Here is a 15,769-nt window from a genome sequence, read left to right as displayed (position 1 = left end):
TATCTGCCTAATTTATGATGGATTTTAATTTGATTATTGTTACAACACAACACTTTAGGGTTCAAACAGAATGGCCAAATAAAAACATCAGAGTTCACCATATTGCGGGCTCTGTTATGCCACATGGGGTACTGATGGTCAAAGACCATTTCATGTTGGTCTCAGAAAAAGGAACCCTATTGGGGGCACATGAGTACACTAAAAACGTGGGAGCACAGGGTCCTGCAAGAGAGATAGGGAACCTTAAAGACTAAGAGCACTCTCTGGACACTGCTTAGACCAGCTCCTGCCTTCCCTAATGGAAACCTTGGATGCTTCCATTACCTTGGATGGTTGGGAAACAGCTATAGAGCTTCGTCACCTACAGACTGGAATTATCCACACTTCCTGGCAAACTAAGATTCTGATTCAGCGAGTCTGGCTTGGAGCTTTGGTTGGAATATGCAGGTGAGGACCCGTGCTCTCGAATACAGAGGTCCGTGGCTTACTCTTTGAAGTATTGGATTGTCTTGGTCTCAAAATAGTCACTTAAGATACATGATGACATTGCATTATGCACATTTAAGTTGTCATAGTGAATTATTTTATTCCATGAAAGAAAAATGAAATGAAATACAACATACATAATTGAAGAATGGCATGTAAGTTTTGTGAAGAAATGTGGAAGGAACACATTAAAATTGAACACTTGGTGAATTCACTTATAGCCAGCCTAGCTTTTAAATGACACATGATTATAACTGATTTGGCTCTAACAGAAGTTGACTTATAGCCCTTTTAATTATAATTACTGTAGACCATAAAAATTGTTATAGCACAAATGATTTAAAAATTGTGACAGCCCAATTAAACTCTTTTTTTTTCCTGCTTTTCAATAAAGGCTCTAACTGCATATGAGTAATTTTAATCAGTGCTGTTCAGGGGCTAATTGCTAAAAACATGACAATAAGTACTGTGATAGGACAGATGTGGCCAGTTTATTGTAAAGTATTTAGATTAGAAATAAAAACTTCCTACCAGAAAATGTTGTTGGATGTTTAAAATTACCAGGGAAGTTTGGAACTTTTGAGAAAGATGGCAGAGTAGGGAGCGCCAGGTCTCAGTCTGTCCTCCAGGGGCAGCTAGTAACTAGCCAGGAACTGGCTGAAATGATTGTTCTGGGCCTCCAAAGGGAGAAGAGCACTGAATAGCATCCAGGGAAGAGCAGGGGGAAGAGACCGATAGACTGCCAGAGTGGCTTTCTCTGCAGTGGCAGCTGATGTCCACACCCCCACATTCATGGCAGGCCACCTTGGAATCTGGTCCCTGGCTGGCTGCTGCATTCAGAGAGGTACATAAAAATCCTCTTCCCCAAGGACAACTTAGGACAGGTAAGCACTGATCATGGCTTTTGAATAGCAAACTCAGATCGCTGGGCTCCAGCTATGAGAGTACTTATTGTTTCAACCTGCCCCCAACCAAAGCAGTTGACAAAATTTGTTTCATCCCTGTCACCAACAAGGGCAGAGGTGGCAGAAATTTAAAGACACAGTGCCTCCTTAGGACTGCAGAGAACAGTTTGCTGAAGGGTGCCATCTGCTGGGCAGGCCAAGAGAGCACAGATTGAGGCTGCTGTCAAAGAGACATTTGGTTTCCTTCCTGGTCTTCCCCCCAGGACACTTTGGTTCATGCCACTCTGTGGGTATCTCCTGTTTTGATGCTGAAATTCTGATTTGGGAAAGTCCTCTCCAAGTGACCCTCCTGACAGAATTTGCCTTCTTGACAAAAACAGCTGGGAACAACAAAAGGAGTGTTAAAAAATATATAATCAAATAGAAAACAATCAGAACAGTTCAAATTCCCAGAGAAGGAACAGAGGAAAGGTAGCTTTCTCCTGGAGGTGAAACAATTACACAAAAAGTGCAATATTAAATGTTCTAGAAATTATTGTGGTAGTGAATACACAGCTATATGATCATATTGTGAACCGTTGATTGTATAATTTGGATGGGTTGTATAGTGTGTAGCAATATCTCAGTAAAATTACATTAAAAAATAAACTTGTTGGTGAAACAACAACACACACACATACACACACACACATGCAGTTTTAAAACTGTACCACATATCCAGGGCAAAAGTCAGATGAAGATGAACTATAAAAATCTGATAATTTAAACATGAGCAATTCTAAAGGTCTAGAATAAGTTGAACCAAGGTCAAATAAGAGCCTTAAATAACACCCCAAAACAGTAAGACCCTAGGCAAGAGAGAGAAACTAATCTTCACAGTAAACTCATCAAGATAATAAGATACCTAGACACCAGCAAAAAAATTACAATCCATGGTAAGAACAGGAAGATATGGCCCAGTCAAATTAAAGCTTCAGAGGAGACACAGAATTTGGAACAAATAATCAAAGATGTTTAAACAAATCTTCTAAATCAATTCAAGGAGATGGAGGAAAATATGGCTAAAGAGATACAGTATTTCAAGAAGACACTGAATGGGCATGAAGAAGACTCTGAAAGTATAAAAAGGAATATAACAGAAATGATGGGAATGAAGGGCACGATAGAAGGGATTAAAAATACACTAATGAGGGTGGAGTGATGGTGCCTTAGTGGCAGAATTCCCACCTGCCAGGACAGAGACCTGGGTTTGATTACTGGTGCCTGCCCATGCAAAAAAAAAAAAAGAATCAGCTTGGCGGTGCAATGGTGACTCAGTGGCAGAATTCTCGCCTGCCATGCCAGAAACCTGGGTTTGATTACTGGTGCTGCCCATGCCCCCAAAAAATACACTAAAGGCGTACAACAGCAAATTTAAACAGATCGAAGAATCGGCAGACTGAAAAGACAGGTCAAGTGAAATCTTCCAGACAGAAGAACAGATAGAAAAAAGAATGAAAAAAAAAAAAAAAAAAAGCATGGTTTCACGGATTTGAATGGCAGCATGAAGCTCCCAAACATGTGCCATGGGTGTCCCAAAAAGAGAAGAGAAGGGTAAAGGAGCAGAAAGATTTGAAGAAATAATGGTCACAAATTTCCCAACTCTTATGAAAGACATAAACATACATATGCAAGAAGTGCAGTGTACGCTAGACAGAATAAATCCTATTAGATCTACTCCAAGACACATACTAATCGGAATGATAAATGCCAAAGATAAGAAGAGAATCCTGAAAGCAGCAAGAAAAAAGCAATTCGTCCCATAAAGGGAGCCACAGTAAGACTAAATGCTGATTTCTCATCAGAAACCATGGAGGTGAGAGGGCAGTGGTATGATATATTTAAGGCACTGAAAGGGAAAAACAGTCAGCCGAGAGTTCTTTATCTAGCAAAGGTGTTCTTCAAAAATGAGAGAGTTTTAAATATTCACAGATAAACACAAACTGAGAGATTTTGTTAACAAGAGACCTGCCCTACAAGAATTACTGAAGGGAGTTCTGCAGGCTGAAAGGAAAAGACAGAAGAGAGAGAGGCTTGGAGTAGAGTGTAGAAATAAGGATTATCAGTAAGAGTAACTAATAGGGTAAAAAGAGAGACAAAAATAAAATAAGATATGATGTTAAAAAACCAAATGATAGAATGCCTGAAGTAAGTACTGCCTTTATAGTAATAACATTGACTGTTAATCTGATATGTATAGGTGAATGTGATTAACAGAGAAAACTATGGGATGTATATGTTACTAGAATAAAAATGGAAGAATAAAACCTAGAACTGAACAATACAGCGAACCTTATTATAGATGAAGGACTATAGTTAATGGTACAGGTATAAGAATGTTCTTTCATGAATTACAACAAGTGTGCGACACTAATGCAAGGTTTTAATAATAGGGAGGTATATGGGAAAACATTAACCTGATGTAAACTATGGATGATAGTTAATAATGCTATTTTAATAATCGTTCATCAATTGAAACAAATGTAACAACTGTTAAAAAATAATGCAATTATTTGGGCAGGCCATGGTGGCTCAGCAGGTAAGAATGCTTGCCTGCCATGCCCGAGGACCTGGGTTCAATTCCCGGTGCCTGCCCATGTAAAAAAACAAATGCAATTATTTAAAAAAATGCTATCAACAATTGTAACAAATGTTGCACCAAATTTAGCAAACTGGTCCAGATCATGGTGTTGGGGTAGGGTATGAGTACCCTGTATTTTATACAGGATTGTTCTATAAACCCACAATTTCTCTAATAAAAAAATTTTTTTTAGAATAATAAATTACCAGGGAAGAATGCAAAGCCCCCTTCAGTGAACAATAAAAAATCTCAGAAATCACACAAATCACCATTATCTTGAATAGTTTAGACATGATGTGCTGAACTCTTACCATGCCCTATGGGGATTCTGGCACTCCTAATTTGGTAAGCCTTTTGCCATCTTATTTTCTTGGCTCTGGGAAGATCAGACAGGCAATCTAAGGAGTCCATTTTTCCTATTCCATTGGTTGATTTTTTCCTAATGTTTTGTCTAAGCAGCAGGTTGTTGTCATTATTCCTATTTTATTCGTTGCTAGGCAGTGACTATATGTTGGCAGAGTGAGTGCCTCCATTTCTGACTTAAACTCAGGACCCCATAATCTGTGAACTACACTTAACTCAAGAAATACGTACATTACAGAAGGAATATGTAAATGTGTACGTCATTTCCGTCATCCCGAAAATGAAATGTGGTGCTGACACTTCCTGAGCTCTCGCTATGGGGCGGACACCACGTCTCTGCTGCACACCACACCTGCCGTCCTGTCACGTCCGCCGCGCCCCCACGTAGAGGATGGGAGCCGAGGGGACGAGGGGAACACACCACAGCCACGCGGGGAGGTGAGCGCAGTCTAGGTGCTGTGTTACTGGTTTCCAATTGGGAGCTTGCAAATCAGCCATTCCTTTGAATTCAACCTCTCTCAGAGACTTCTCTCATTTTGTCAATTCTGATGATGTTGTGAGGAATAATAAGCAGCTTTAGAATACGGGCTTGGCTGCAGTTGAGGAATGACCTGGGAGTTAAAAAAAAACAAGAAAATACGGGTGGCTGGGTCCCACCCCAGACGTTTTGGGTTAAGTGAAATGGAGTGTGGTCTGGTGTTAACATTTTCAGTTTCCATAAGTGATTCTAATGTGCAGCACACTTTGAAAACTCCTACTTTGGAACAATGCAAGTTTTATATTCTAAATTCCCATTCTATTAGTAAAAAATTAAATAACGTTTTTATTACAACATACTATATATTTATTTTAGAAACTTTAACCCAGAAACAGTGCGATTAAAATCATCGGTAATCCCTACACCCAAAGTTAACCAGTGCAGCATTAGATATATATTTTGCATGTGTGCACATTTGTTTATTGAAAGTTTTAACTATCGTGTTACTCTTCTCTAGGATTTTAAATATCTAATGCCAGATTGTTGTACATTTGTCTGTTTTATATATGTCCGTCCTTTAATACAGACTGAAATTCTTGATTCTTACACATATAATAGGCCAGTGACTTTCAAAATGGAGTAATATTTTTATTAATGGAGAGTTTGTATATTAGAATCTGAAGTAGCATTTAGGAAATTTTCTGATTTACATATCCCTCCTTTGTACCTCTGTCTTGTCCAACAATTTTTCAGACAAGTATATTCTTCGTTTACTTACTTATCTCCCTTACAGATTATTAAGTCAAAACCCACATGGTTTTTAGCCCTGGGCTCTGGCGTGCAGTATATGCTCAGTACATGCTTAGATGGATGGACAGACAAATGATATGTGCCAAGATCTGAGATGGGGGTGGTGGGTATAATTTGAAAAAATTAATTACTGATGTAATTTCAGATGTGCCTGGTAAAAATTACTTGAGAAGTTGGAGTAGTGGAAAGAGGGGGTCAGGGTGGGGTTGAGATAAGGACAGGGGCCTGGGAAGCCTACTGAATGGGGAAGCTTCAGAGCTTCAGATCCTTCAAGAAAGGTTAAAAGTCCTCCAGGTCTGGACACGTCCTGGGCTTGGTACTCCAACAGGCTCAGACAGTCTTCCTTGAGGAGTAGTCCCCCTGCCATAGGGTGAGGGGGTCGTGTCCTTTCTTTCCATCTCCGCTGTCTTGCTGGTCATATGAAAAAGACTGGGTTGGGTATGCTATCAGGGTTCAACAGAATAAGGAATAATTTTACGGGCTTGCCGCTCTCCAAATATTTTCCCATTAAAGATGTGGATGAGAAACCATGATGATGTAATGGAGTTCAGCTAGGGCACAGCTGAAGCCTGTCAGTCACCACCTCTCTCTGTCATAGCCTTTCCTAAAAAAAAATTTAAGATGAGGAAGTATGCTGGGGGGGGGGGCGTGCTCTGAGGGTTGACGGCCGGATGAGGAATTATTCTGGAAAGGACTAACTTGGAAGGTGTCCCAAGTGGGCTGGGTAGGTCCGGCTTGTCTTCACTATGGCTCTTTCTGGTACCGTAGTCATGAAACCAGACATCTCTGCATCATATGATTTAAGAAGGCCGGCTTTATACATACTGACTTCTTATGATGTCATTTTATAATTGGTAGATTGCTTAATCACACTTAATGTAAGGACTATAAGTCAAAATAATTGTATTTGTAACTTCATTTGGGCTGTTAAAAACTTCACTTTGTAAAAAAAAATATCGTGTTATGAAATCACTTGTTTATTATTGTCCATTTTAAAACAAATTTTTATCAAAAATGAGAAATTGCAAATTTATGTTTTACTTCATCAGCAAATAAGGTTCATATGGTATTAAATTTTGTTGCTCAAATCTTTTATATGGAGACATTGGTATAGTTCAAAGAATGTACATGAAAAGTTAGAGCCTGTTTCTCTGTCCTTTCTCCCCTTTTTTTTTGAATTGAGGGAGACTTAAAGAATGTGAAGGTTTAATGTGAAGGTTTAAAGGTAACTGAAACCATAAATCATCATGCTTTCCTTAGAAATAAAAGAGAACAAAATTAAAGGATAAAACACGATACTTGTCTCAATATAAAATCATAACGGAAGAGAGGGAATCCTTATAGTTACATCATACAGTGTAGCACAAAATAAATGCTAGAGGCAGTATTTATTCGGACAGCTTCATTGAGTCTGGTGACACTGAGAGTTTTCTGGGGTGCTGTCTCAGTTGTTGAAGGCTGGAGTGTATTATGATCTAATGGCATCTCTGCTGCATTCAATGAGCTGTCCTGGAAAAAACATTTAGAAGCAATAAAGCATCCATTTGGCTTCTAAGTAATGAGCAGGCGGTGCTCTTTGCATTCACTATTTATTCAGGAGAAGAAGTGACCAACTGTTAATAAGCTTTATCAAAAAAGGGTAGTGGAAAACAGAAGAAAATGCAGAAGTGCGGTTCTCTTCAATTTCATGTGCAATTAAAATATATCCAAAGCCAAACAGTTGGTGCTCCTGTCCCACGTGACTTTTGTGCAGCTCTATTTAAGTGTGAGTGCCCTTTAGATGTATTAAAGGCTTCTCAGTTTGAGGAAGGACTGTGTAACCCCAACCAGTAACAAAGGAGACGAGGCAGTGGCTGGTGAGTAGCTGAATCTGGGCTGATCTCTCTGTAGTTTTGAATAACAGGCTAATTTTTAAAGTTAAATAGTATTGATCTGGACTTAACAGTTTACTGCCTTGGTAGACAGTTTTGTTTTTTTTTTTTAATGATTATTGCTTTTTCATTACTTGTGAAAAATGCTCTGTAAATTAACAGAATGACATATAAATCTATGACTTCATCGAAAGGTTTATAACATGAGAAAATAATAAATGCTTATATAAATAAATGTATAATTTATTATTTCGAATAGTTCCTAGGTAGGAATGTAGCATTGTGCTCTTTTATGAGTCAGTTAATGGTCCTTCTTTGTAACAAATGCTTAGGGTTTATTAGCTTCAAGATTATAAGTAGAATATTGTATTCACACATAAATAAACAGGGGCTTCTTTCAGGTCATTTCAGAACCTTGCTTTGAAGCACTTCTTGTGCTATGATAGCGCATGAGGTTTTCATTTCACTTGCTTCAAGGTTTTTAATATACTTAAATTGCCTTCCTTAGGTGACATGTAAGGAAGATCAAAGTAACAATTCTTTTCTTCCCTGCAGCCAACTAAAGGACTTTTATCCTAATTAGGACTGATATCCTAATTTTTACCCTGCTCTCACTAAAAAGTAGTACAGTGGAATTCTACACCATAAAAAGAATTCTGCATATAAACAATATTAAAATAAAACAATGTTACATATGTAATGCTTTACACATATAACCAATAACTAAATGCTTTTGGTACCATAGTAAACAAATTAGGAAATCATTTACTATGGCATACTTCTGATTTTCAGTTTAAATTTTTTTCCATAAAAACTATGTAATACTTTTACGTTTGCCAGGGATTACTTCTAAGTATATTTAAAAGCAATTTTCAAGGCACATTCCATGAAATGCGATGTGCTGTTTTATTTGGGTTCATACCTGTTGGTGAATAGGTAATTTGTCCTTACTGATAGGTAAGCAGCATTGGGATCAAAGAGAAAGATTTCTTGGAATTCAGGACAAGCGTGACTGTTTTATTTTTTTTCCTAAACCACCTTATATCAGACACAGAATAAACACATTTGTTTACAGAGATCCTTTCTTTCTTCATCAAAGAAATGTGGACTCAGAGGTTAGAAAATGAAATTACCTTGTAAAATGGTAGGTTTCATAATAATCTCTCTTGTTGGTTATTGACAGTCATTGATTGGATTGTTTCTTTCAGATAATCACTCCATTCAGAAGGATAATGCTGTGTGCTGAGAACAGAAAGGAGATGGAAGATTGGATCAGCTCACTGAAGTCTGTGCAGACCAGAGAATCTTACGAGGTAAAGTAGCATCTCTTCTGTCGTCTCATGTCCTTCGAGAATAAATGTTAGTTACTGAAGAGCTAACCCAGAGCTATATACACATGTGTAGATTCACCTAGCAACTTGTTTAAACCTTCTTTTAAATTTTTCTATTTAATTTTGTGACTGGTAAATATTATGGGTTTGAAAATTTTCTCCCAGCTGCATACACTCTCAATAATGAAGTGTCTGTAGCCTTGCTCTTCTGTTTGGCGAGTCTGTCCTCACTTCTCATTTCCAGGTGGCCCAGTTTAACGTGGAGTATTTCTCAGGGATGCATAACTGGTACGCCTGCTCCCACGCCCGGCCCACCTTCTGCAACGTGTGCAGGGAGAGCCTGTCTGGAGTCACCTCCCACGGCCTTTCCTGTGAAGGTACTGTAGCATCCAACACCGGTTCTCTCCAGCACCAAACATGCTGTAAACACGCTCCTGTGACTTCTGTGAAGTGAACAGAGAAACCCTCATCATAGGCTCACATTTCTCCTGGGAGAAGGCAGTGGCTGGGACTATCACAGCCCAAAATAGTGTTTTTTGTTTTTGTTTTATGTTTTTTTAAATGCTGTATGGCGGGGGTCACATTTCATTATTTTTTCCATGTGAGTATCCCACTATTGCAGCACTGTATGTTGAATTTTGTTTGTTTGTTTTTTGCTTGTTTGTTTTTGTTTTGGGGCAAGTGTATGGACCGGGAATTGAACCTGGGTCTCCTGCATGGCAGGCAAGAATTCAACCACTGAACTATACCCTCACAGCCCCTTGAAATAGTGTGTAACTTTTGTTGTAACTTAAAGTGAGCTCTGCACACATGGCACTAACTTGGGCAACATTTTTGCACAGGAAAAGATAATGTAACATCATTTTAAAGGGCATGGGCATCAAATCATAGCATTTCGCTCCTCAGGAACTAGCAATGACTGTTTAAAAAATAAATATTTGGACTTTGTTTATTACTCTAGTATTCCTCATTTTGTTCTGATGGATGACAGAGAGCAAAACATTGTATGAGGACGGTATATATTCTTTGGCAGAATCTTCGAGTGTTACTTACATTGTCTAATTTAAAACATCAGCATTTAAAACTAATACCAGTTTTTCTCTAATAAAGAAATGTCTTAGGTAATTTTGAATATTATAATTAAATAATGAAGTAGTAAAAGAGTCACAGTTTTACTTGATTTTAAATAGTGAAATTTGAGATATATCAGTCTTACAGCCATGTAATATTACACTGCATAGTATAAAAGTCGGAATCTGTGGTTAAACCTCTGTGCTCCAATCCCTCCTCCTCCATTACAGACTGTAGGACCAGGGCACCTACCCGCCTCTACGCATTCATTTCCTCATCTGTACAAGGAGGACAATAGCCGTTTCTACCCCATACAGTTGCTATGAAAATTAAATGAGAGAATACATGAAATAAACCACTCTTCTAGTCAAACAAACCGTATGAGTTTGTAACTGAGCTCGGTAAGACCTTTATGAAGTAAAAAATTCCAGATTGCATCACAGTCTAATTGCATTGAAATTCATTAAAAGGAAATTTGAAGGAGGCACTAAGTGTCTTCTAGATGTAAGAATGATTGCATTCTTAAAGACATAATTTGATCTTATGAGTGTTAATCATCGAAAGTGTTGCTGTGGATCTCAGTAACTCCCACCAGGCCTCTGCTCCTGTATGTTATAGTTTGATGGTCTTTAGTCTCTCATCCACAAATCCTAAAAAAAATATTAGATGTGAGATTCTCTGTGGCATCTTCTGATTTGAAGGTACCTTGTGTATCATTAAGTAGATTAATTGCTTAGGAATTGTGATCAATAGTGGAATCAGTGAATATTTTTCTAAGCATTTTAAAAGGGAAATGAAAGTTGTGTGAGCTGGTAAGAAGAAGGAACTTAAGCCTTTAAATAAACGTATTCTGTTCTTCTGGAAATAAAGGGGTCTTCTTTTAATAAATGTCCTAATTATAATTTAATTATATTTTTAGAGGATAATGTATTAGTTTTCAGTTTCCTTACTAGTAAAATTTTTTAATCAGCAGCATTTTTGCACTGGTAATTTTAGAACTATAGCAGAAGGTTTTATAAAATCCCCAACAATCTTAAGAATATAGAAAACATTGCCTTTTTATTTTATAAGAATGTAATTCAGGATATTTTTATCATTATCAGAGTTAAACTTTAGAAACCCTCCAAAAATCTGAAGAAACACAAGGCATAGTATATATTTTAAAAGTCATATCAGATGCAAATACTCAGAGACTGAGTATTGTAATAAAGTAGCCTAATTTTGTCACATAAGTGCATTTTTAAAGTTACATGGTTTTAAAATTGTGGCTTTATGATTATGGGGAAGTGCTTTATTTCAGAATTACTTGTTTGGATAAGTTGGTATAATGGTCATTTCTAACAAGATTAAAATGTCCTTAACCATTTCTATTCTTTTGTGATCTCAAATGCAGTCTGGTTTGCGTTATTATTATTGTATGTTGGCATTAAGCGACTTTGTCATTGTCAGGGCTCATTGCATGAAACACTTTACTACTGGTGTGATTTTAATTTTTATTATTGAAGTTTGATTTTTAATGGCAAAATTTTCAAAAACCATGAAATTTACATGCTGTCATCCTCTTTTACTTTGCTCCTTAAGCAGTGATTGACTGCTAGCTATCAGGTACTTATTTGTACTTAAAAAGCAGTTATGGTTCTGACGTACATGGTTTTAGGACCAGACTTTTGAGAAATATAGAAGTGGTAGAGGCCTAGAGGCATTAACCATCCACAGTTTACAAACAGTCACTTGTGTTGGTGCAAATGGGGTCAGATCTTGCTAAAATTATTTTTTTCCCAGCTAAGCTTGCTTCTGATAGCCCTTCTTCTTCACACTTGTTTATCAGCAACAAAATTAAGTTGAAAAAATTCTTGTTTTCCATTTGAAGTCTGTTGGCATCACACAGTCATTTAAACAAAAATAGCATGATATCCAGGAAATTGTCAAGGCACAGGAAAGAAGAGGTAAGCAAACATTTACAATGTTTGTGAATGTGCACGTTTCAAAAAGGAACCAATTCAGTCTTGTGGCCATTTATTTATTGACTATTCGTGATATCTGAAACATGAATATTTGGCTGTAGGCATCTTAGTTATATTACCTGGCTCTTTCTTTTTTCATATTGCATCGAATTAGAGTACGTTAAGAGAGTTGTAAAGTAACCCGTCATTCCAAATGTGTTAGCACTTGGCCATTAGAAATTCAAAAGAGCAGGTGAAAAGGAGCCACCTTACATTTAGAACTCAGCAAGATACTTTATGTTTCCACTGAAACAATCTCTACTTTAAAGCTTTCATCTGAAAAGTAAGAAGCTAGTGCACCCACTAGTGCTCGGGTACTTTGTGTCCTTAGAAGGATAAATGTGTTTAGTAATAGTTAAGTTCTAATATTCATAAGCATGGTTATTTTTCAGATGATCTTTGGTTTATTTGCTTTTTTATATATATGCCACTTCTTTCCTGGTTCTGTTTCCCTTCATTACGTTTTCATAGGCTCCTTTTCGATAATATGGTTAGGAAGAATTAATGATGTGTATAATAGAACATTGCTTCATTATGTCTTCCTTTTGCATTATAATGTAGTTGTCCCGACTGAATACATTTAAAAGACAGTGCTATGTTTATGATCTCCGTCGACCTTATTCCCATGATGCTTCGATATTTTCTGTACATACTTGCCTTTAAAACACCTTTGTATTACCTTGTTAGTGTAACATACTGGTATTTGTAAGCATATTATATTCATGGAGAAAAGTGTAAATATTGGAAGTGATGATTTTGACTAATTAAACAGTCATGCAACTTACATCCAGATTAAGAAATAGAATGTTACCAGCACCCTTATGTTACTGAATTTAATTAGCTGCTTTTTTGTGTGTCAACTCCCATATTCTCAAGCGCTAATCCGTTTGTTTTTATTTCCTTTCTGTGCCTTTTTTTTGTGAGTGAGTGGAAACTCTATATATCCATCTGTCTATAACTTGAGGAAAGTGCTTCCTTTGTATAGGCATAATTGTTTTGTGGAGTACCATCGCTGTTGTTTAAGAGCAATTTAAGCTATTAATGTATTTGTATTGTTTCCCCTAACCCCCTTTAAAATGAATCTCATGGTTTGATTTCCTTCAGTCCTTGGATTTATTCACTTTTAAATGGCTGATGTGGGTTTTTTTTCCTTTAGTGTGTAAATTCAAGGCTCACAAAAGGTGTGCAGTGAGGGCAACAAATAACTGCAAATGGACTACGCTGTCCTCCATCGGGAAGGACATTATAGAGAATGAAGATGGCGTAAGTTTTTTTCCCAACTTGGATAAATCTTCCCAGTTCTCCTCTAGTTTCTGCTCCTGGGGGAAATGTTTGAAATGGTGTAAAGTTAAGTAGGAGTGTTTATTATCAGAGTTAAATAAAAGGCTTTGGCTAATTATGAAACTTTATTTTTAATTCAGTCCTCCCTGTCTTCTCTAGATTTGAGGTTTTGAGGGAATTCTGATGTGAGCATGGCTGAGGGGTGGTGGGCTGGTACTGGAAACACTTACCTGAAAAACTCTAGGATGTTCTTTAAGACAGCTTGGATGTTTATGCTTCTGAATTTGGGACTTGGTCTCAAAAGAACCTGCCACCTTTAATATCTTGAGTCTATAGCACCCCCCTCTGTATCTGTGATCTGATCACTTCCTGATCATCCCTTTATGTGCCTTTGTCCTCAGCTAGGCCACGAATCCTGAAGGGCAGGGATTGAGTCTTAGTTATCTCTGTATCCCTACACTTCTCAGGGCTTAATTGATGCCTAATAAATATGTGGTAAATGAATGAAGGCCATGGAGTATATATACAGTGGGTTCTACAGAGGAGAAAATCACTAGATATCTTCACCAGGATAACAGCACTGTCCTCTCCAGGCCCCCATTTGACCGCTCTTCCCGCCTGCCCCTCAGGTAGCCATGCCTCACCAGTGGCTCGAGGGGAACCTGCCCGTGAGTGCCAAGTGTGCCGTCTGCGACAAGACGTGTGGCAGTGTTCTCCGCCTGCAGGATTGGAGGTGCCTTTGGTGTAAAACAATGGTGAGGGCTTTATGATTATTTTATCCTTTTTAATTAGCTTCTTTTCATAAATGAGATACAGAGACAGGGCAAAGAATATTTGGCCCAGCAGAGTCTGGTAACATCATTACATCCCTTGTAATATTCGTCTCTCTTTAAAGATGTATCCCCTCCAGTCTCATGGCTTTTTCAAATTCCCTTTTTGTAATACTGACTCTAGATAATACTTTCCTTTTACCCGAGGACTTCTTTTTTCACACTTTTATCTTTTTTGTAATGAATCAGTCACGCTTATGGTTTGCTATTTTTGAGCCCATTTTATTGCTGGTTGTACACAGAAAAGCTTTCTTTTGTGCACCACCAAATTGTAGCTGACATTTAAATGTAATTTTGCTACAACCGTGTGTACGTTCTCTCACAGCTCTCTGATGGATGAATGCTGAGTTCAGTAGGTCATGCATGTTATTTTAAATACTTTTAAATTTCCTTGCATGTTCAAGGATGAGCTAAAAAGCACACACAGTGTAGCACTGAGCCAGTCACGCAGGGTCTTGCTTACGCCGGACCAGGTGAGACTTGCCCTTACATCTCCACCTGTGGAGTTAGAGCAGGTACAAGGCCACGCGGGCCACGGTGTGGGGCTAACGGGCAGCAGAGAGAGGAGGCTTAGCACCAAAGATGCTGTCAGACCAATGGCAGTTGTATTGTAGTTGGGCTGACTTGTTCAATGGTACTTAGAGCCGTTTCATCTCATAGAGTTGCTGGCTCAAATTTGGAAGTCAGCTCCAAATACAAGAAGCTCGAAAAGCCATTGGTTAGTAAGTCTGATGTAGATCAGCAATTACAAGATGTGAGTATAAGGTGCTGATTTCATAGTCAATGATATTAGGGCGGGCCATAGTAGCGTAGTGGTAGAGTACTCACCTGCCAGGCCAGAGACCCAGGTTCGATTCCTGGTGCCTGCCCATGTAAAAAAATAAAAAGGGAATACTCAATGATATTGATTCCATAGGCCACAGAGGAAAATAAGTCCTGCAATGTTTTAATCAGGTCTGAAAATGGATCTGTACTTCCTTGAAAATTTTAAATAAATCAATTGTTATTCTACATGTCCTCCTGCATTTATGCTATTCTTTGCCACTTGTCTCTTTTATTGGCCATATGTGTTACTTTTTACTTCTCTTATCCCATTTAATACAACATATAGACTATAATAAGTATCTCTTTTAGGAATTTTATGTTAACCCTAACCTTTAAAACCCTCTTATGTCATTCTTTATTGTAAAGAAACACTACCTGTACAGAGGATTTTAAATCTTCATCCCACCTAATATTTCTTTTTTTTGGAGGGGAAAGCAGCCATTGATATTTGTATTTACTGCTGTTTTTATTAATCTGTATACTTACTGGAGTCTCTTCCAGAGCTTCAGTTTTTCTCTTCTAACTTTTCAAAAAGAGAACAGATCATGTATGTGATAAGTTATTTTAGAACTATTTTACACGTCTTAATGTATGTAAATAAGCCTCTAGTTTTATTTAATCGGTCGTTTTTAAACTTTACTAAAGTTTTTAACTTTAGCAATAGAAATTATATAGATTTTTTACTTCATCACTGTACTCAGTACCAACTTTTAAAAATATCACAAGTCGAATAGCGATATAATTACAAGTGGGAGAAGAGAACTGGAACATCTTTTCCCTCTTTTCTTCTGCCAGATTCTAATTTTACCTTAGTTGTGATTATGCCCTGTGCAAGTTAGACATGCTACTTTCTGGGACGCTGTTACTCTTTTTACCCTCTTCTTAGTTTTTTTGT

At 37.6% G+C, this 15,769-nt stretch overlaps 1 protein-coding gene across 10 annotated transcripts in view; it reads left to right on the top strand.

Moving 5' to 3' along the window:
* The window catches only part of DGKH (diacylglycerol kinase eta), a 212,010-nt gene that overhangs the window by 126,528 nt on the left and 69,713 nt on the right, over positions 1 to 15,769 (top strand). For 9 of the 10 annotated variants that reach the window (XM_077158350.1, XM_077158353.1, XM_077158351.1 and 6 more), the window contains 4 exons: positions 8,742 to 8,846; positions 9,109 to 9,241; positions 13,095 to 13,201; positions 13,849 to 13,974. In XM_077158350.1, coding sequence (XP_077014465.1) covers positions 8,742 to 8,846; positions 9,109 to 9,241; positions 13,095 to 13,201; positions 13,849 to 13,974 — 471 coding nt within the window. Of the gene's footprint in view, positions 1 to 6,789; positions 7,519 to 8,741; positions 8,847 to 9,108; positions 9,242 to 13,094; positions 13,202 to 13,848; positions 13,975 to 15,769 lie in introns of those variants that run through there. The other variant, XM_077158357.1, reaches the window with a different exon arrangement.

The sequence above is a fragment of the Tamandua tetradactyla genome, chromosome 4 (assembly GCF_023851605.1).
Source record: "Tamandua tetradactyla isolate mTamTet1 chromosome 4, mTamTet1.pri, whole genome shotgun sequence".
NCBI lineage: Eukaryota > Metazoa > Chordata > Mammalia > Pilosa > Myrmecophagidae > Tamandua > Tamandua tetradactyla.
This window is presented reverse-complemented; position numbering and strand designations above follow the sequence as displayed.